Raw genomic sequence first — 21,192 nt, 5'->3', positions numbered from 1 at the left:
GAGCGTTATCGTGTTTTGCTGTAGATATTTATTGTAACAAATAAACAATTTGATGACACGGTTCATACTTCGGCGTACACGGTAATCTGCTCCACAAAACACTGTCTCTCCCGGTGTACTGAAAGTAACAAAACATAACCTTAGCAGCGATCTTGATGCAATTGTATACTTTACCCGTGTTAGATAGTTGTCCGTGAAGGTGTTGTAATTGTCCTGTCTGTCACATCCTTCGGTAGGCGCCGAATAGTTCTTCTTGCATTTCGCAAACATCCATTCTCATACATTCGTCATAAACGTTCTCACATAAACATACACACTCACTCGAAAAAACATTCGATAAAGAAACATATACATATCCCAGTAGTATACCTGATCAACGACATCTTTCAGCTTTAGTATTGCTACACCAACAAGCCGATCCTCCCGGGCGAAGCAGTAATCTTTCACGCATATGTGCAGCTCAAAGAACTCCAGCTGCTCCTCATTACCAATAATGCTTTACAGGTGTGATAAAAAAAGAAAACGTTAGAAAATGTCATACATCTCATTCCCCAAAACTACTTGATGCTTACAAATGGAAGGTGTCATTGTACTTTGGCGACCAGTTGTTTGATTTGGATTTGGTCGCAAACTTTCGTTTCCTATCGTTGAGATGCGGTCCGATCAGATTGACCTCGATGAATGGCCGGAACATACCGGACGGGACGGTCCATTTGAGATCGTTAGCTGCGATCACTGCGAAGCGGAAAGCGTAGAAACATTAGTATCGTTTGCATGTTTTTGGTTAAATTTGAAATTTTCTTACCCTTGACGGATATTTTCTGCTCGCCGTTCTCCGGGTTCGATGAGACATCTATTTGAATGGACACCTCACCGACGGAAGCATCATCGTGACTAACACCTTCTACGAAAACAGAACGAAAGAGGGAACGATGCATTAATATGAGAATCTGAAAGAGTCTGATAGCAATCGCATAACCATTACCTTCAGAAGCACCTTGTCCGGAGACGAACGATTTGATTAGCGTGTCCGTGGTCTGCGTGTACAGGCTCAGTGCGTACTTTAAGCTCTGCAGCTCGGGTGACTTCTCGAGGAACGGCATTTTCAAGCCATTGCCACCGGCGTGGAAGTACTGCTGAATGGTACCGAGGGCCACCTCCAGTACCGCACACTGCTTCGGTGATAAGTTCTTCTCCATCTGTCCAACATGGGAATTCAGAGTGACGTTTCTGCACTGCAGTCTCAGGAATCGAAGGACTACTTACCTCCTTGGAGATGTCCATTACACCGCTGAGCACATTCTTGGCATCCTGTTTGCCGGACATGTGGTTCTTGATGAGCCGCGACATGTCCTCGATTTTTGCATTCGCTGCCAGATTTTTGGCATTGTCGGTGAGATGTTTGAACACCATCTATATTGTTGGATAAAAAAGCAAACATAATATGGTTTTGATTCGAACCACTCCAATCCCAACAACACCGGATACTCACCGTTCGATCGGTCATCGGTGGAAGCACGATCGTTTTCTCCAACGTTCGGATCACTATCTTCCACAGTTCCTTCAGCAGTCTTTTCAAAACGGTCTTTTCGCAGGATTGAGCGTACATGGAGAGCGAACCGTCCAGCAGGTCCATCAGTGGTCGCAGCACCTCGTCCGCCTCGATCGCGATCAGATTGGCATCGTCGGCGGGCGGTGCATGGAACAGGGAGCTCTGCTGCTTAACTTGCTGCAACAGATCGCCCAGCTCCCGCACGCTGCCAGTAATTCTCGGTTCCAAACTATGATGGCGGCAGGGAAGAAGCACAAACGTAGAAATGAAATTATTTTTCATCATTAGTCCGAACCTATGTGTCCTCCGCTTACCTCTTAGCGAACTGTGTCGCCAGATCGTCCAGTGCCGTGTTTAGGTTTTGCTGCAGTTCCTTGAGAATGTTGGCCGCATCCTCTTCCAGCTTGTCGCCACCCATCGACTCGAACATCTTCTCCAGCTGTACCCGCAGTTGCTGGATGTTGTTCATAAGAATGCACGCCTGGCACGTACGAGGTTGCGAATAAAAATATCAGTAACAAGATCCCAACACAAACCACCACAGTATACCGCAGAGAGGGTGGTTTTAGAGAGATATTAAAAAATTGTTTGTGGCTTACTGTTCGCTCCTCGTGCATTATATCGGGGAACTCCGACTTTACGATATCAACATACGCAAGCAGTACTTTAACAATGGTCTTAGCAAAACGTCGCATGTAACGCTTCCAGATTTCTGGATCGGGACAGTCGAGTTTGCTTACCACATCGAAGCACTGTGTTAGCTGCGTAAAGACATCGACGACCGAGTTTGAGAAGAGAGCATGCTCACTACTTTTTTGGAACTGTAAGTAAGAAAATAAGGCAGGAAAATGATAGTCAGTATTTGTACAATCAATATCCAACTTCCATTCCCCCGTTGCGTCTGTATCCCTCCCGGTCATAAACGGCCGGCCCAATGTACCCCGTCTTTCTTGTCCCGTTTGAACGCTCCGTGCAGGTACTCCAGCGACACGTCATCGTTTTCGTTCAACCACTGCATCACGAACGGTTCGAACCAGGCCGGATATTCGGGCACGGCACCCTTGTACGGTGGCACCTCCTTCACGTAGTTCGTGTATAACCATTTAACCTTGAAGTGTAGATTCATGTACGCCGACGACTTGCACAGCCGATGCTGTTCATGCTCCTCGAGCGCATACTTCATATCTACGGCGAACAGGCTCCACATAGTTGCCGCAGACACCTGTGAGCGTGTGGCAGAGATACATTAAGAAAAATCGAAGTGTCAACTCAGTCAGCAAGTACTACTACGTACCTGCCCGATGTTAAGCTCTTGCGGGAATTGATTAAGTACAGCACTATAACTATTTTTATCTTCCTCGATAACTGATACAATTAAAGCTATTAGCTTGTGCCAGAAATCAACATTCTCTAGTTTTGGTCCGTGGTCTTCGCCTTCACGCTTGGCTTCGTTCGGATCAACCTGTAAGAGAGGTCGTAAATAGTGACATTAGTAGCGTCAGACAACCGTGTGCAAATAAACTGCGGATGCCGCATCGCACCTGAAACTCTCGATTATATAGCTCGTAACAGTTTTCGAACAAAAATTGATAGGTTGATCGTAGACAAGCCTTTACACAATCCTTTACCACTGTGCTTGCTCTAGGTGGGCTGGATAACTCTTGAACCTGGAACAAAAATACGACAAGATACAAAAATAATATCAATATTGCTTTTCTCAGTCTACCTATGCAAGCGACTTACTTTCATACGGAAAAAGGTAATACTGGTTAACAAATCTACAGTAGATTTTAGATCCATTAGCTTCTCCTGACTGGAAGCGGGAAAGTTATTTCTATACATGGACAAGTCGATTCGTAGCGAGTTGTGCAGCTGGTCCAATAGCTTAACGAACTTTTCTTTCTGCGAAACCAAACAGAGAGCCAATATTAGAACCAGTCATTTCATATGGTACTGTGTCGCCATCTTGTCCGTATGGTACACTTACACCAAAATTACTAGCCGCAAAGCGATCGCTGGCGGATACCGCGCTAGAAGCCGTAGTGTGTGCATAATAAGCGTTTATATTAGCTAATAGTGTACTCATAACAGCCGGGACGCCAGCGCACAGGTACTTCGTAGATAGGCAATGAAAGTGGGTCATGGCTTGGTAAATGTTCTCAATACCATAACGCATCGCGAACTCGTCCACAATCTCTTCCGGCGTTTCGTCGAAGTAAATCTTCCACCCGTCATCACCTTTGGTCTGTGGAAGATTCACCTGCAATTCGGCAAATGGCACACATTCAGCGAATTGGAACGAGTGTCAAGAACGGAATGAAATAGGAGTATCGACGAGTAGGTTGACTTACCGCTCCGAGTGCTTCCTCGCACAGGTAGTGAAACACGTTCTCGTGCAGACAGGTGTACTGGACGTGGTACGGTGCTACCTTTTCCTCGCCTTTAATCTCTACGGAAATATGCAAACGGATCGCCCCGGATACGGCTGATTTGTCAGTACGCTTCTCCAGATTGTACCAAACGTCCATCTCGCCCGATAGCGTTCGCACTTCAATGATTGTCTGTCCCAGAAAGTCGTCTGACTCTCGCGTTAACTTCTGTCGCAGTTTTGATTTCAGATCGTTATCCTCGTCCCATACGCGCACCTTGATGCGATCGGACGAATTGTGGCACTCGCTAGAAGAGTCATCCAAATATGGCCGTTACGTATGTAACATGTGTTACACTACACCGCTGCAGTACTACTTACAAGTTGAACTTTTCGTTCCACACCGGATTCAGCTCCTGCGGCATCGTACGGGTGCGCTTCTTAACCTTACTTACCTGCACCGTCACGTACGGATCGCTGGTGCCGCTCTTATCCTTCGCAATCAGACCCTGGGCACAGATGACGGTGATCGCGATCTTTGCCGACCATTTGCTCGTACCGTCCAGTACGCTTTGCTTCACCGCCTTCATGTGCCCAGCATGGCTCTTCTCCTCTACCGCAAACACTTTCCTGCAACAGGGAAGTATGATTGTGTATATAGCAATAGCTATTGTTTAATGCTGAAAAAGATGCAACCCAACTGTTCACTAACCTGATCAGTTCGAATATTTCTGGACGATCGCGTTCACGCTGCTTCATACGCTCCTTCATTGCCGCTATCACCGAGTTTGCCTTATCCTCGGCACCATGTTTGGAACTCTTTTCGGAAGCACCAGCAAAGCACACTGAAATGAATTGTGACATACACTCGTCATACCTGCCCGTGCAAGATACTACTCCATCAACCACTCTACTTACTCTGCAGACAATCCGCGTTCAGCAAGTCCTTACACTTTTCGTGACACTTGACGGCACACTCTGTACATCTGTAACGAGAACAAGAAGGCTGTCAGTGATGATTTCTTTTCCCGATCTGAACAATCTACTACTTACCTCACACCCTGTCGCGCTATACCCCACAGCAGTCCTTCACACTCGTAGCAGTAGGTCGGGGAGGTGGCTGTCCACAGGACAAAGTTATGCGGTGTGGTCGATGAGATGGGATAGATTAACGCCTGCAGTGCCTTCTTGTATACATGCATTTTCTGCAAACAGATAAGTAGCACAGGTAAAATCAAACGTAACACATGAGTCTCAAAACTTGTTAAAAAAAACGCTTCCACTTACCAGCTCTTCATCGTTGAGGGTTGCTCTTGGTACGGCGGAGGTCAATCCGGCATTTCTTTTCGTTGCCGCCATTGTCTATCATAGGCCGCAGAAATTAAAAACAGGTACAACATTAGTGTCAACACAAAACATAGACAGAATTTCGGCAAAACACATAGTGTTAATTTCTTGCATGAAACACTATCGTGCAGAACATGGTTACGGTGTTAGGGGTTGTATCGAACAGGAGGTTCAACAGTTAATGGTTCAATAAAGAACAGGAAAAACACAACTCAAAACAAAAATTAACAAATGTGTACTACGAATGCAACCACACCTACAAACACAAGTTACACTCGCACGGTGCAATAACGCTAAAGTGAAAGTAAAATCACGTGTCAAAAATACACTTACTTTGAGGACCTGTTGAGGAGAGCGTTTCGAAATCATGTTGAGGTTAGGTTAACAAGATACGACGGAAATACGACGACAGGGCAGGCAATTTTATGTGTTTTTTTTTGTCAATACCGCACATAAAAGAGAGGGCACACAGATGGGATACATCGAGATTAGAGTACGGAGCAGTCCGGGAAGTTTTGGTTTTGTTGGAAGGAACGTTATAGAAAGAAATAAGAAAGGTATGCCGATGCACATACGGTTAGGATTACTCCAGTTCTCTTCGGACTACTGCACTAGGAGCAGTTGGAAAGGTTAGGGCCCTTGAACAAATCTGTATTTTTTTGGGCACGTAACCACCGACGAATTGTTGGTTTGAACTTGTGCTCCTGAAAGTATGCAATGTAGTCTTTTCGTAATTGAGAAATTATTGGTAATATTGGTAGGATCTCTAGACTCTCTGAGTGCATACTTTTTGGGCATTAGTTATATCGCAGCTATACAATGATGCGGATTATTGCAGACATTTTGTTTGCTCTGTTTGTTTAAAAAAAGTCAAGGGTCATAACATTTCCAACATTTGCCCACTGATGAAGGATACGCCGAATAACACCAGTTTCCACACAGCAAAGGTGGCAACAAGGGCAACGACGACAGGAAACATCGGGATGGCGTCTCCACCACCAACGATACCTACCAACTCCGACACGAGTGGTATGGACTTCCTTCTTGGTCGAATATCCGGCATACTGTCGATGTTGCTGTAGAAGGTGTTGTCACCGAGCCTGAAAAACATACACACACAACCGTACAACATAAGTTTCCCTCCGTACGTTTCAGTCCCGCCTAACTTACCCATTGTTCCGTCCACTATCGACCGTACCATTTCGCTTCTGTCAAGCCCAGTGGATAGTTGCCAATTGTTGTATGATGGAATAGAAAAGGGAGCGCATTAGTCGATGATGTGTGATGTACTGTGTACAGCTTCGCTTAAAACGCGATGACGCGCGGCTCAGAAGCAGAACCATCGTTATACTACGGTAATGCGATACAAAACTACCGTCCTGCTTGCAAACTGCCTTGCATCAGTGAAACACAAGAATGTATAAGACTGATCTTTGAGAGAGACAGAGCGAGAGAGGTTTCGCACAAAAATAACAACAGTAGCAAACAAAAACAACACAAAAAATCGTACGGAACGCACAAAAACAAAAATTAAAACGGACTTTACAATGATGGTTAAGACTTAATGCGTAAATGGTTTGTTTTTTTTAGTTAAACACGTTCTACAGCAAAAGTATGGAACCAGCGCGGGTGGTCTGGTCACTAGCTAAGGGAGAGATGCAACGGTTGGTTTTTTTTTGGTTTGTTTGTTTTTTTTTTGTTGGTTTAAACAGTGTATACTATTCTTACCTCTACAGACCCTTCCGAAACTGATTCCGAAACAAAAGTGTATAATACAGATACAGAGAGATACACGTAAACGAAACATAAAACAATACGCTCCCTCGTATATATACACACACACACATACGCACACGGGTACAGCAATAGAGGTTATGCGGGGCGGGTTATGTTTTGCATTGTATAACAGTAGTAATATACATAGATAGATTAGACAGATGGGCACACAGCACACAATATACACGAGAATGATGTACGGAATCTCCGGTATCAGCCGGCCGGATTACCGGAACCGAAAACACACCGCAAGTAGTGTTACACGGGTAGGTGACGGAAACCGCGGGTAGGTGATGATGGAACACAAATGGAACACAAATCAAATCAAATCAGCGCGCGTCGTAACTACCAATGTTTCTGTTTGTTTTGTTTTTTTCTTGTTTTGTTTTGTCTTTTTTTTGCATGTGTGTGTGTGATCTGGCTGTTTTTGTTTTTTCTTTTTCTTTTGTTTTGCTTGTTCTCTTTTGCATAATGCGTTTTCTTCTTCGGGGTTTCCTTTGTTTTTTTTCTTTTGCTTGGTAGATTTGTTTGATTCTCGGTACTTGGTCTGTTCTGTTTATAGCATAGTCAAACGCATCCGCCCACCGATAGCAGGTGCCGCAGCGATGTCATTTACCTCGGGCTCCTCGTTCTTGCCACTTACGTCCACCTTTTTGAACAGACCGGGCTCGTCGTCGAAGGACTCACCGACTTCGACCACTTTCTGTTTTTCCTCGATACGTTTCTCCTTGAGCGTTTTCAGCAGCTTCCATTTACTGCCGCCCTCACCGTCTAACAAAACAAAAATAAAATAAAGGATACAGTAAAGGTGCATTCATCTTGGAACCGTCCAGAGCAGGCGGCGGAGTTTCACCTTACCTTCACTACCTTGGGCGCGAAATAAACTTTGGCGGCGTTGGGCTGCCGGTGGTACCGCACCGGGAGCATTTGGATCGAGATCCTTCTCCAATGCCATCTGGATGTCACCGGCTTGTGACAGTTCGGTGCCACTGATAGCGTCCTGTTCGTACGTCTGGTACGGGTCCTCGCCTTCATACTCTTGCAACGGACTCGGCTGCGTACCAACCGGACTCGGTTCGAGCTGACCTTCGAAGGATAAGTTGTCTCGGGGTGGCGACGGTTGCTGTTCACCATGCAGTGATGATGGTGTCGGCTGTTCATGCAACGAACCCTCTGCGGAAGGAGTCATGCCACCTATGGAAGACAAAAGCGATACGCGGATGAGTAATGCACAAACGGTATTGGGAACCGCGGTGGAGTTGCGACATTTACCATTACCTGTAAGTGGTGACAGATCCGTCGGCTGATGTTGGGTGACGTCCAGATGTGTGGCTACCGGTTGCCCATTGCCTACCTGCTGCACATCTCCCTCGTCCACGGACGTCTTAGACGAGTCGAGACTGAAGGAGCTCTTCATGGAAGCGAAGAACGATTTGGACTTAGCACCAATGATACTGTCGGTACTTTCCTGATGTACGAGGTTCTTGTTGACCTTGTTGAAGAAACTACCAATGTTGACTGTGGTCGACTGAAAGAAACCACCCTTCTGTTCGGCGGCATTTGGTTGCACCGCCGGAGCAGACGGTTGCTTTGTGGGCAGAAGCGAACCTACCAGCGGTACCTTGCTTGGTTGGCTTACCGGCTGAGCTGTGGTAGATTGGGGCGCTATCACGCTCGTTGGTACTGCAGCGGTAGCCTTCACCAGGGGTGTGCTGGTGGTGGCCGGTGCCGGAATAGGTTTTACACTCTTCGTCACATCAGTAACGCTTGGTGCCACGGTGGATGGTACGTGCACTGTAGCCATACCGTTGACAGTGACAGTGGTAGTAGACGCTATCGTACCAGAGGATGATGTCACCGAAGGCAGTGCAAGGCCAGTCGCTTCAACTATCGGCTTACCCTCAGCCAACACTGCCATCGTAGTAGTCGGCCCTATCGGAGGCAATGCTGGAAGTTTGCCCACCGTCGTGGTGATCGTAGTTGACACTGTGGTGGCTGTTACTACCAACGCTTCCTTCATCTGCTGCTCCAGACCGGGCAGGGAAACGGGATGACTAAAAGCCATACTGTCCGACGTCTCACTGATACCGGACGAGTTCATCGACATGTGCAGGAAGGAGGAACAGTCTGAACTATCCGGTATGTTCGAGATGGCCGACATGGTGGAAAAGTCGGGCAGACTGATTGGAGCCTCCGTACCGGGTACGGTAAGTGGAAGCTGTGAGAACAGTCCCAAACTGTCGCTGGTATCGGCAAAGCCGGAATCTGTGATGTCGAGCGATGGAAAGAATGTCGTGTCGCTGAGTGTCGGGATGCTCGACTTCCGCGACAGACTGTCATAGATGGCTTGCATCTCAGGCGAATCGGTAATGGACGTTTGGCCGGGCAGTGGTTGAAACGTGGGCGGACTGGTCGACGGTTCCGCCACACTCGACCGACGGCTGATGATAGCCTGTATGATGGCGGCCGTGTCAGACGTGTCCGTCACGGTGACGGTACTCTTTAAAGCAATCAGTGATGCGTCCGTCACGCTAGTCTTGCGCGAAGGCAATGCGGAACCACCAGACACACCTTCCGAACAGATGCCCGGTCCCGCAATACGAGCATCAACCGTTTCCACACCATTTGACAGCTGGTGCGAAAGGACGCTAGGTGATGCAACAGAGGACGTCATCTCTAATGCCTCCGTAATGTTGGGTCTCAGGTTGGTAAACAATGCCTTACCATTGGTCAAACCAACCAAGTTCGAGCAAGCGAACGTTGGTGGAATGGTCGTTTTTGGCACCTCCAATACGTCTTCTTCCGGTGCCGGTTTGCTCCGTAACTTACCGTTACCATTTAAAGCACTTCCAACTTTGCCATCACCCTGCAGCACCTCGTCCTGTTCCAACTCGGGTCCATGCGTTTCTCGGAACGGCTCGTAACCGGTTTCAGCATTGCCCAAGATGGCTGCCGCCGTCGTAGCTTGCAGCCCGAATGGTGAGAACTCACTCAACTTCTTGGGCGACGTCCCGTTCTCATTCACCCGTGCCGCATGTTCCGTGTTCAGGTTAAGCCGGAAATCATTCTCCGAGGTACTATCCTGTATCGTAATCGTACCATTTTCCACCGTCAACAGATCATCCTTGGTCAGCGTGGCAATACCTTCCGGCAGGTACTTCGCCAACTCCTTCCGTGGGCTCGCACCGGCAGTGGTTGTGACGGTGACGGTCTGCTTACTACGAGCCATTAGCAATTCCGCCGATTTGACCGGATAAACCACCTGCAGATCGTCATCGAACACATCCATCAACTCGGTACAGTTCTTTGCCATAAAACAGCGCACCTTATCCATCTCCTCGCTGCTGAGGGATGCCACGTCTTCCTCGCTCATGATCTTGTTGATCAACTCCCGCACCTCCTCACTCTGCATCTTTTCGATCCGTTCCGCCGTGTACTTCTTCGACTTGGGCGTCCCAAACTCGAGCTCGATCTGCTTCGCATGGTTCAGGAAGGAGGTGCGCAGTTGCTCCTCTATAATGGCGGCACTATCCGCTGGTTCGATGTTGCGTAGCAGTCCCCGATCCGCTTCGCCCGCTGATAGGAACGGATTGGTCGACATACGCGGCAACTCCGATGGTGGATGTGATGGTACGCTACGGGTCGGCAACACTACCGTCGCTGGTGGAGCAGCATACGGATCCTCCTCCAGCTGGGGTTTCAGCAGCCCCTGTGCATCCGGTACGTTCGCAAGGTTTCGTTGCAAGATGAGAAAATCATTGTCAAACTGCAGTTGCATCTGTTGATGCTGATGTTGTTGCTGTTGCTGCTGCTGAAGGTGTAGATGTTGGTCAAGCAGATGTATACCCTCATAGCCAGCGTGTCTTACACCCGGTACCAGCTGCGAACCCGAATGATACATCTGCGCCGAGTTCTGCAGCTGCTGGTGAAACAACTGCTGCCGCTGCTGATGGTGCAGGTGCAGCTGCTGTTGCTGGTGCAGAAACTCTTCCTGCTCTTCCTGCAGCGGTATCATGCCACTATTTATCAAAGCCTCGTTTATACGGTCCCGGTACTCGAGATCCTTCCGCAGTCGGGACTGCTCCTGGAGCGAGAATTCGTGATGCTTCGCATAGTCTGGTATCATGTCGAGATATGCTTTCCGGTTCTCCTCCATAAACTGCAGATTTTGCACTATCCGTTGCTGTGATATGTTGAGCGATTGTAGCTTGAACACCTTCTCCGACATCTTCGTGTACTCTTCGTTCAACAGGTTCAGCGCCGCCCAGGCGAACTTGAGCTCCGTGTCGAGCAGATCGATGTTGGTCGCTATCTTGTCGGTGTAGTCGTTGATGATAAAGTCCTGATGAAGATGGTGCAGATCCTTCAGACCTTGGTTGCTGTACATCTCCTGAGACTGCTTGCTCCACAGGAACGCCGCCATCACCTCGTTTTCATCCATCTTGTACCGGTGATGAAGCAACTGCTACGGCACTGTTTGTGCTAGGACAACTGTTACACACACGCACACACTCACACGCGCACACACGGGCTTAGGGAAGCAAAGCGTTCGCAAAGCAGTCACATGCTTCTTTTCACACGCACTCACACTTCACCACACCTGCACACACACACACACACACACACACATAGACACTCTCAGAGCAGTTTTTGCACTTCACTTCCCATCGTCATCGATTTGGTGCACAAAACGGTTATGGGAAGTGGCGGGGAGAGGCTTAGAGAGTCCGACGACAGCAGAAGGACTATCGATGTAGACTAGTACAACTTTTTTATGTGTATGTGTTTGTGGGTGGGTGACGCTAGCAGTAACCGTTTAAGATAGCGGTTTGATAGTTGAACACTAAGGGAACGGAGAATAATACACCAATCAGCAATTATCGACAACGTGTCCCTAGTGAATTTGATAGAAGCCTCTCATTGATGGACGATTCACTACGGGCACTATTAGATCTATGCTCAAACAGAGCATAGAGTAAATGTAGGACACAGCAACTATGTTCGACAGGCGCACACAAACGAACCCAATTGGACGTGGTACACCACGTTCTCCAGTGTCCTTGTCGATGCTTCGTTTTCTTTTTCTTATTTGAAAGACCTTCCTCATTTGCTTCAAACGAAGAGTTGAATAATTCAAAACAACTCCATTCAGTTCACGCATCCATGGCAAAGGTGCCACCCATCTTCAACCATGCCCTCCTCCCCTCCTCCTTAGCTTTGCCAAGTGGTAAATGCTCCACTACCCTCCGTCAACACCTCTCTCCTGGCTTCATTTACACCACGTACACACGGCGCACAGCATTTTACAAGTGACATTATGTCGCAAACTTATGTGTACTAAGACAGGAGCTAGCAAGCACTAGATCAATTCGCTCGCCACCTCAACTACTCACAATTATTTTCCAAGCAATGAACAACACCTTCCACAAATCAAAAATGGTTTAAATTTTGACGCGGATTTCAATCAACTTTGGAGCTTAATCGATGCTGGAGTGCGCGCACACTACACACAGAACACCTGGTGTCTTGAACACGGCGTACTGCAAAAACGTGTTTCCACTGGTACTGATGAACAAAAATCCTGTCCTGCCCTTAAGTAAAAATAAAATCACTTCTTTAAAAAAAACCTTCGGGGACGAAAAGCTTGCTGCCGTCTAATGGGACGGGAATTTTGAAGTAGGAAGCAGGTCCACAGTTTCCTAGCGCTAGATGTTCCCGTGCCACACGCGAGCTCTCACGTCTGCTTGCTCGAACTCTCCTACCGACCGTACAAACCGTGCCACTGCTTGAATGCTCTTTTGTTCGCCGCGTTATCTCTCTTATCGTAATGGCCGTGCTCACTCTCGTATACGATGAGCGCAGACGAGCGGGTTTCCCCTTTTTTTTACGCTGATCTATCCATGTGTATGCTCTCCATCAGTCGGGACCGCTCTGTACGCACGCTCCAAAATTTTTGACTGACATTTAATTTATGACTGTTACGGAGCCGTCGACATGCTAGCGGAGCGTCGACTCCACTACGGAGTAGTCGACATTTTTTTTTTGCGATTTATGGCAAAGGAACGAAATATCTGGCTGGAGGATATATTTAGTTCGCGACTCTGGATAGGCGAGCCTATTTGTAAATATCCCTAGCAGTGTACAGAGGTTCTAGCCAAGTCTAGGCTTATTGCGTTGACTATGTGCAGTGCGTTCGACATTCGCCCTGAGAGCGTTAGAACAATTGTCTCTGTAAATTGTACTAGACGCTAGAACGCTTGTACACTCCGCATGGTGAACCTGCGTGTTGCGTTCCCTGTTTTTGCACGATGTTTCCTACGCGCTGGTACAGTTTTTGACAGTGACACTTTCTGCTTTGGTATACTCTCTGTTCCCGTCGCCAGCTGCAGCAGAACTTTCTACGTAGAAGCGTAGAGAAGCATGCCGTTCTTCCGTTTCTACTGTCACTCACTGACAGATGCGTGGTATTATTTAGTGACACCCGCATCTGCTGGAATGCAGCAGATAGACATCGTACTATACAAACATTTGTACACACGCACACACACACACACACCAAATGACAACACCTCCAGCTTCCTGCCAGCAAGAGGCGTCTTACAAGTGACTGATACGAAAAGTCGTTGTCGTTTACTAACTGTTCCAAAAACCCGTCGTCGGGTCAAACGGCACACAAACAATCGAATGGTTTGACTACACCTTTCACCCGCAGCACAACTCCAAAAGCACGCACGCCCGAGAAGGTCTTGCTGCCCGCGCCTCCACTACCTTCAGCCTTCAACCACCTAGGCGGAGGCGTGCGTGAACTTGTTGTGAAAAGGACCCCATTCAAAAGGATGTGTAAGCGGTACGGAAGGGTATTGTTACGGACGTATCATTGCGGAAGGGCAATGGTCCCTCTCTAGTACCCACTGTAGTCGGTACTACCGGAACCGTTGGGATGGGGAAAATCAATTTTTTCAACGCAAGCGCAACACCATCGCAACAGGTCACGTTAGAATGAGAGAACGGTCGCTTCAGTGGGTGGTTTTTTTTTGTTGTTGTACCTGATGATGAGGACGAGATTGAGCGTCACTTTAGAGTGTAAAGGTGTGTATAAACCGCTCACCATGCTACCATATAATTTGCACCCAAATAGGAGGCTTTTCTTTTTTGTTGGAGACTTTAGACGAGAGTGGCCTAAAAATAGCTCATCAGGACGATATCGTTTACAACACATGTCACATGTATCCCAAACAAAGGTATCAAATAATAGTACGACACTACCGAAAACATTTAACAACAAAATCACATACCATAAATATAAAACAAAAAAAATCAAAAACACTACGATAAATGTTTTGCATGTTTGCGAAACCTCTCTCTTCGCAGGATAAGCTTAATGATAGGTGTTACCATCCCCGTGCAGGGTAGGGCAAAGTGTCCGTCCTAGACGGACACCTCTAGATCTGGGTGTGTACTCACGTTGATGATCTGATCGTACGCCCACAGCCACTTGTCGCGGGCGTTGAAGTTTTCCCGCTTGCCCTGCTGCTGCTGCTGCGTAATGTCCTTGGAAAGGTCGTTTACACCGGTAGCGTCGGTGGTAACGGATGGAACACCTGTACCGAGACCGGTCCCGCCGGTCCCGGTCGTTCCACCACCACCACCACCACCACCGGCACCCTGACTACCGGGGATGGGCCCGGTTAGCTGTTCCAGCTTGTCCGCTTTCGCGTCGTACCCGTGCTCGAGCAGTGCGTTCGTACCGGCGGACGCACCGACCAACAGACTCGCACCACCAACTCCTGAACTAGCCGAAACGTTCACGCCCTGTTTGGCCGCGTTTGCCTGCTCCAATTCTTCCAGCTCCTCGTCGAAGCATTCCTCGCGCTCGTCGAAGAAATGTAGTTGCTTTTTGAGCGTTAGCCCCTCAGATTGGTGTGACACCTTCGGTAGCTTCTTGGCGGTTGGCGGTTCACCGGGCAGCCGGTCCTCATCACCGTACCGCTCATCGTCGTACAGCTCCGGACCGTTGGCGGAAGCCGCATCGTCCAGCTGGTCGTAGTTGGTCCGGTGCGGTTCGTACACCGGCTCCTTCACCTCCTTCGGCAGGGTGGTTTGCTCCGGTGATAGCAGGTACGGATCGACAGAATCGTCATGATAGTACATACCATGGTCTAACGTTCGGTCGGGTGAGCGTCTTAACGGTGGCTTCTTATCCGGGCTGCCCGCCAGATAGCTTTGACCCTTACTGGCCGGCTTGCTCGGCAGAAGCTTCGGTGTGCTCGAAACACTGGTAACCGGTACGTGACTCATCGCATCATAGCCCTGATCAAAGGGTGATTGTTGCTGTTGCTGCTGTTGGCGCGTACTTGTACCTCCAGAGTAGTCGCTCCGACTGCTCGAACCGCCACTACTTGATACCGGCGTACTACTACGGCTACGACTCTTCAGTGCCGTCACCCGGTCATTCATAAGTGTCGGTCTAGGTGCGTACTCCTTGTGCCCATTCGGTAGCATCCCGTGGCCGGTCGGTTCGTCCCGTGATGCACCGGTCGGATAGTGCTGCTGTTTGTACGGATAGCCGAGCGATTCGTGCGACGGAGGTTGTATCGACGGTAGTTGCTTCTTCGGTGCCCCACTACCACTCGAAGGTTTCATACCAAGCCCACCGTTCATCATCAGCGCCCCTACATCTGTGCTGTTAGCATTGTCCAGTTGCTCGCTGTAGATTGGATTGTGGTTGCAGAACGCGGGCGACTGGTTGGCGACGGGCGGTGCCGGCAAACCGCGCCCATCCGCGTAGTCGTCCGCCGGTGCGTACCCATCGTTGTACGGTGCTTCTGCGACGAGCGAAAAGTTCCGGTACGCCGCATTCACGTCCGCTGCGATAAAAGACATCGACTGGGATGGTCTGGGATGGTTAGCAATGTTCTGTATTTTCGGCAGTTTCTTGATCTTTCTACTCGACAGCGTGATCGATGAGGTCATGAAAAAGTCGCTGTAGCAGTAATCGTCCGTATCGTCGTCGTTCACGTAGAACGACGAGGTGGTGATAAAGTTCTCCTTGTTCTGGGACAGATCGCAAAAGTAGTTGATCGAGTTACCGAAAATGTTCGAGTTCAAGCGCTTCAGACTGTCGTCGTCGATCGGACCGGATATGCTCTTGCGCGCCTGCCGAAGAGTGGATAAAAGAGAAACGGAGCGGAGAAGGGGTGTTGGGCGGGGCGTAGGTTTTTGGCAATTGGTATTAGGTTGGGTTTAAGGTTGGTTTATGGAAAATGCACCAACACACATATACAAAACGCACAACCATGTATATAGATATGTATATACACATATATAGAGAGATGTATATAAGATATAGATCCCCAAAAATCCCCGCAAAATTACACCGAAACGGGGATCCAGATGTCCATCCAGAGATGCATCCACGGACGAAGAATTGTGTGCCGGTGCAGAAGGGAAGGAGGACAAGAAATGGAGTTTTGTTTGTTCGGGAAAAGGACCGATTTATGGATTGTAAGGAAATGGTGGTATTGAGGTTGGTGGAAAAATTCGGAAAGGAAAAAAAGAGAGAGAGATAGAGAGATAAAACGTATATAATACAAAACAAAACACAAAGAAACACACAAAAAGCGAGAGCAAGAAGTAAATCGAGAAGAAGTGTGAGCAGAAGAAGTAAGTAAGTTTAGTTGTCATGTTCGGCAATTTCTGGTCAGGGATGGATTTTTTTTGGGGTCACAACAGGTTTCGGGGTTTTTTGTTGTTAGTTGTGTTTCTGCTACCGAAAATTTGAGGCACACATACTGTAGTAAAAAAAGCGTGGTTAGTGGCTAGTACACAAAACATTCGGGGGTTTATGAAAAGGAACTCCTATAGCAAGCATATCCGAAGCCAGCTACAGATATATTCCTGCACCATGAGAACCCGCTCCGCTAATTCCCTGACCAGGAATCCCTCTTTCTGAATAAGGATTGGGTCACACAAAAACACACAAAAACACAAACAAACAAACAAAATCATTGGATCATCACTCGCGATCGCGCTCGTACCCGGCTTACGGAAGAAACTGGAGATCATATGTGTGTATCTACACACGCGGCCGCCTACAGGGACCTTAGTACACACCGCACATTCAGAAACTCTTGCGATAAGTCAGCCAAAACTAAGAGGAGTTGGTGTTATTTGAGGGAAGGGTAGAGAAAGATGGGATATATTGAGGAGTTTCAGGAATTTCGGAGTTCGTGGTAACTCACTCGACTATTGGGCGGTTTGAGTTTTGTTGAAACGTGGGCAACAGTCGTACCAACCGGGACAACTCGACACGACTGACGTGCCGTTGGTCAGGCGCTACGACGCACAGCCCTGACAGCCCAGCAGATGAGTGAGCGAGAACCCCAAAAACCCATCGGTTTGCAGGATATCCGGCAGGATCCCGAGATGTCCGTGGCAAGGAGGAAGGCGGGCAAGCTAAATCCGGTTACGATAGACCAATTCCCGAACACCAATGTCCATTACAGTGCACTTAGTGCGCTTTCCTCCCTGCTTCTGGCCATCCCGCCCCATCCCCCACTCGCCGCACTTAGCCCCCCCAATACCATGTGGTTTGGAAAAAGGGGTTGTAGTGGGAACGGGGGGTGAAGTGATTTGCCAGTGGGTGGTTAAGTAGTTTCCATGTTCTTTCCTGCTGATTTTTTTTTCTTTTCTTTTTGCAACCAAAGCGTGTGAGTCTCGGATGAAATGACCAGCAAATGGTGGAGGGAACGTTAATGTGCCGGAATCTCGGAAACGTTGACAGGGATATGAGGTGCGTTATGCCGATATGAGCAAAGCGAGATACATCATATAGTAAATGTGTTTATATGTGGGGTGGTGGGCGAGACGGGGGTAGGGAGGGCGGAATTTATGTGGCAAGGAATAGATAGTTGATAACCAAAGTGATTGAAAACAGAACGAACATAAAACGATAGTTGACATACATATATATTTAATATATCGTGTCAAAGTGAAGGAGCGATATAGACAGAGAGATAGAGATACAGAGCGATAGAAAGACAGCGAGACAGAGAGAGAGAGAGAGAGAGAGAGAGAGAGAGATAGCGAGTATAGGTTCGAGAGTGAACGTGCAAGAGGATGCTCACCTTTACCGATAGATCGATGTTGAAGTTATCGATAAGTGGAGGCTGCGGTCCTGTTGGGTTAATAGCTTTCGGGTTGCGTTGCGGTATCGGCAGCTTCCGTACTGCCGGTGCCTTCGACCGGAAGTCGCCAGCACTACCAAACACACCGCCACCCTTCGGCTGGGGAAGCTGCCGTTTGCCGTTCCGTGTCGGGTTGGGCAGTTTGCGACCGGTCCGTGCACCACCGACACCATTCGGCAGGGAACTATGGGCCGGATCCGGTGGCAGGTAGGCGGACCCGGACGGACGGAAGTGATCATCGTCGTAACCATAACCAAGATCACGCCCCGTTCCCGATCCGCCGGTACCCCCGAGTGCTCCATCGGTTGTGTCGAACAGGTTGCCTAGTTTGCTTTTCGGGCTGTATGCGTTCATGCCCGGGATGGAACCGGCAGATGCTACGCCTCCACTAGCACCGATCGTACCCAACCGACTGGTGATCGGTTGTCCACCAGTACTGGTACCGCTACCGGTTGCACCCGCCCCGCCGTGATAGTCGTTCGGTCGGCTCCAGTAATCCTGGTGACTTCTGGCGTTGTCACCATCGTAACCGCTGCCAAGTTGCTGATGGTGATTCATATTCACTTCGAAGCCCTGCGGCAGCAGATTTCCCGTGTGTATCTCAAGCTTGCCTGTCTTCCAGTAGTAGCCATGCGTAAATCCATCACTCGTGTGCGCTGACCTTTCGTAGCAGTTATCGTCCATACCTGCAAACATTGTTTTTTGTGGAGGCGAGCAAGATGAAGAAACATTGCAGAATTACTCGTCGTGCACTCAGCTGAGGATTTTTTTTGGGGAGCGAAAACAACAACAACAACCTCCACATCACTTGGTCCGGGGATAAAACTATTGGTATTGGTAGCTATTTCTAAGATACTTCCGCTTCTTACTGAGCTTGCTGTCTAGAGACAGGATCTTGCCAGGAACACTTCATATTAACAGCATTACAGCACCTACCCCACCTTTACCGTCTTCATATACACACGATTTAAGTAAGACACACACGCTTCATAAGTACCACTGTATCGCCATTAGCATGTGTCGCACACCTCGCGGTACTGTACAATAATATGGAGTTTGACATTGGGAAAAAGAAGGCTTTTGTGTGGAGGAGGCGTCGCTATTTATAGAATTGAACTTCTATTAATATGATTGTGTGTGTGTGTGTCTGTACGCGCATGTACTAGGCTTCTGTTTTACCGTCCTGTCCCATAACACTGAAACTCTTTACCTTTCATCTTCTGCCATCACCTGCTCCTGATTTGAGGAATGGTGGAACTCTACAAATCTGTTACTATACAATTCTGCAAACCATTAGGGGGGAAATTGGAACCATTTGGTGTTCCCGAATGTTTGGTATCCATACACGTATTTGTGTCCGTGTATGCGTATGTTTTGGGGTTTGGTGTGATGGATGATGACTTCTCCAATATCCTGGGACTTTCTACAGATACTGGCTACTGGAAGCGGAGTTCAAATCTTTGCTCACTGCAGGTTTTGATTGTTGGCGTAAAAAGGCGTAAGGGTGAACGGTGTTGAAGGTGACGTTGCACCCGTTTGTGTGCCCGTTCAGGTTGAAGGTGGCCATTATCGATTGTCTCGATTGGACTGACATTTTGTTTTCTGATGCTTTTTCGTACGTAAAAAATCCCCAAAAACCATTAGTGTATGTCGAACAAGGGAAATAAAGCAAACGGTACAATACAGTTCGCCATATTTACAAGAATCGCACTGGTTTAGTTTTGCACGGGGGATTTTTGCACAATCACACATACACGCACGCACAAGTACACTCTGTTCTTCGCCCTACAGTGACGTTGTGCGTTTTATCAGTACAGCCCTACACCAACTTAACTGTTAGTCACATACTTATGCTCCCTCCCCAAAACCTCTTTTTGCTCTTGTTTCCTCACACCATTCCGTAATCTGTGCTAACGGTTATAGTGAAAACACCTGGAATGACACGCCGATCGTACCCCAGTTGGTGAGATGGACGCTGCACACGGATGTCCGCTGGTTCGCGCTGCCCCCCAGAAGTTCCTTCAGCTGCGGTCACTCGGAAGGAACTCGGGTGGGCGAACTCCCGCAAAACGGGAAGGACGAAACTTTTGCTTTGCTGCTTCCGCCTACTTCGCGTGCACCAGCGTTGATGATGAGGGTGGCGATATTTCACTGGAGGCAAACATTGCAAAACACGGCCGCACAGTCCTCCAGCCGAATGTCGGTGACAGATCGAGACGTTTTCACACCGTATCCCGCATGTGTGAATCTGTATGCGTGGGCGCACGTGTGTGTGTGCATTAAGCGAAGGCTGTGTGTTTTTCCCGTGCCGTCTTCTGCGCCTGTCCGTACTGAAATCTGGTGACGTTTCGTACGAAGGCGAACCAAAAGATTGACGGCACACCAGAGAGCAAAGGCAGGCCCAGAGCGTTCGGGTGCGCTGACAGGGTTGAGATTCATTTTTACTGAAGGCTCTTATCAGCAAGGTCTGTTACAAGCAGTGTACTCTATTGATAATGCTACATACTGTTTGTGAAAATGAACCAGAAAACAATGAAAGTATCCAGAGAGTGTCCTGAAAAGATTTTTTCAACATCTGACATCTTCAGTTGACATCTTCACCATGCTACAATGTTACTGTTTGATTCAAGCAATGCCTTTCTTTAACGGGCGACATCTGTTGGTAATTGTTTCCCCAAATAAACTGTCAGAAATAGAAGGGTTTTGGTGGAGTTGCAGGAGTCGCCAATGTAGAGTTCAACATCAGCGCTTGTTGCCTATGTTCAGTACATCGGATAACTAAGCAAATTGGTTATAGCACAATAATATTGCTAATAATGGTCGACAAGCCGACTTAGATAGCAGAAGAATTCTCCTAACAATGTATTATGAAGAAGGAGATCCTTCACGAAACCAAAAAAGCTGAAGACTGAAAAAGGTAGAAAGGAAGAGCAAATTGAAGAAAGATGTTCACCAATTATAAC

The 21,192-nt window shown here is 48.1% G+C and overlaps 1 protein-coding gene across 10 annotated transcripts; it reads right to left on the bottom strand.

Moving 5' to 3' along the window:
* Positions 1–5: 5 nt before the first annotated feature.
* Positions 6–20,630, bottom strand: LOC125764523 (protein unc-13 homolog B). Of its 10 annotated transcripts, none has more exons than XM_049428872.1 (24): positions 12,437–14,459; positions 8,316–11,886; positions 7,902–8,237; positions 7,660–7,814; positions 6,438–6,475; positions 6,280–6,367; positions 5,208–5,282; positions 4,974–5,125; positions 4,839–4,906; positions 4,633–4,765; positions 4,302–4,550; positions 3,904–4,228; positions 3,540–3,812; positions 3,296–3,454; positions 3,094–3,219; positions 2,847–3,014; positions 2,493–2,774; positions 2,152–2,373; positions 1,867–2,033; positions 1,493–1,781; positions 1,267–1,413; positions 806–1,199; positions 573–735; positions 6–496 (listed from the first exon to the last, which is right to left on the bottom strand). In XM_049428872.1, exons 2-24 carry the CDS (start codon positions 11,482–11,484, stop codon positions 277–279), a joined length of 7,398 nt encoding a protein of 2,465 aa, XP_049284829.1. In that variant the 5' UTR covers positions 11,485–11,886; positions 12,437–14,459; the 3' UTR covers positions 6–276. The 10 variants fall into 10 exon arrangements, with proteins under 10 accessions (XP_049284829.1, XP_049284839.1, XP_049284854.1 ...); XM_049428882.1 differs by having other exon boundaries at positions 12,671–14,459; XM_049428897.1 differs by having other exon boundaries at positions 806–904; positions 986–1,199; positions 8,316–14,457.
* Between the last annotated feature and the right edge of the window lie 562 nt (positions 20,631–21,192).

The sequence above is a fragment of the Anopheles funestus genome, chromosome X (genome assembly GCF_943734845.2).
Source record: "Anopheles funestus chromosome X, idAnoFuneDA-416_04, whole genome shotgun sequence".
NCBI lineage: Eukaryota > Metazoa > Arthropoda > Insecta > Diptera > Culicidae > Anopheles > Anopheles funestus.
Note: the sequence above shows the minus strand (reverse complement) of the source record. Positions and strands in the feature narration are given on the sequence as shown.

Coding starts and splice junctions, on each gene's coding strand:
- LOC125764523 (XM_049428872.1), bottom strand. CDS start 11,484: ATGGATGAAAACGAGGTGATGGCGGCGTTCCTGTGGAGCAAGCAGTCT. Junction 6,368..6,437: donor GATAGTGGACGGAACAATGG/GTAAGTTAGGCG, acceptor TATGTTTTTCAG/GCTCGGTGACAACACCTTCT. Junction 4,551..4,632: donor GAAATATTCGAACTGATCAG/GTTAGTGAACAG, acceptor TCCCTGTTGCAG/GAAAGTGTTTGCGGTAGAGG.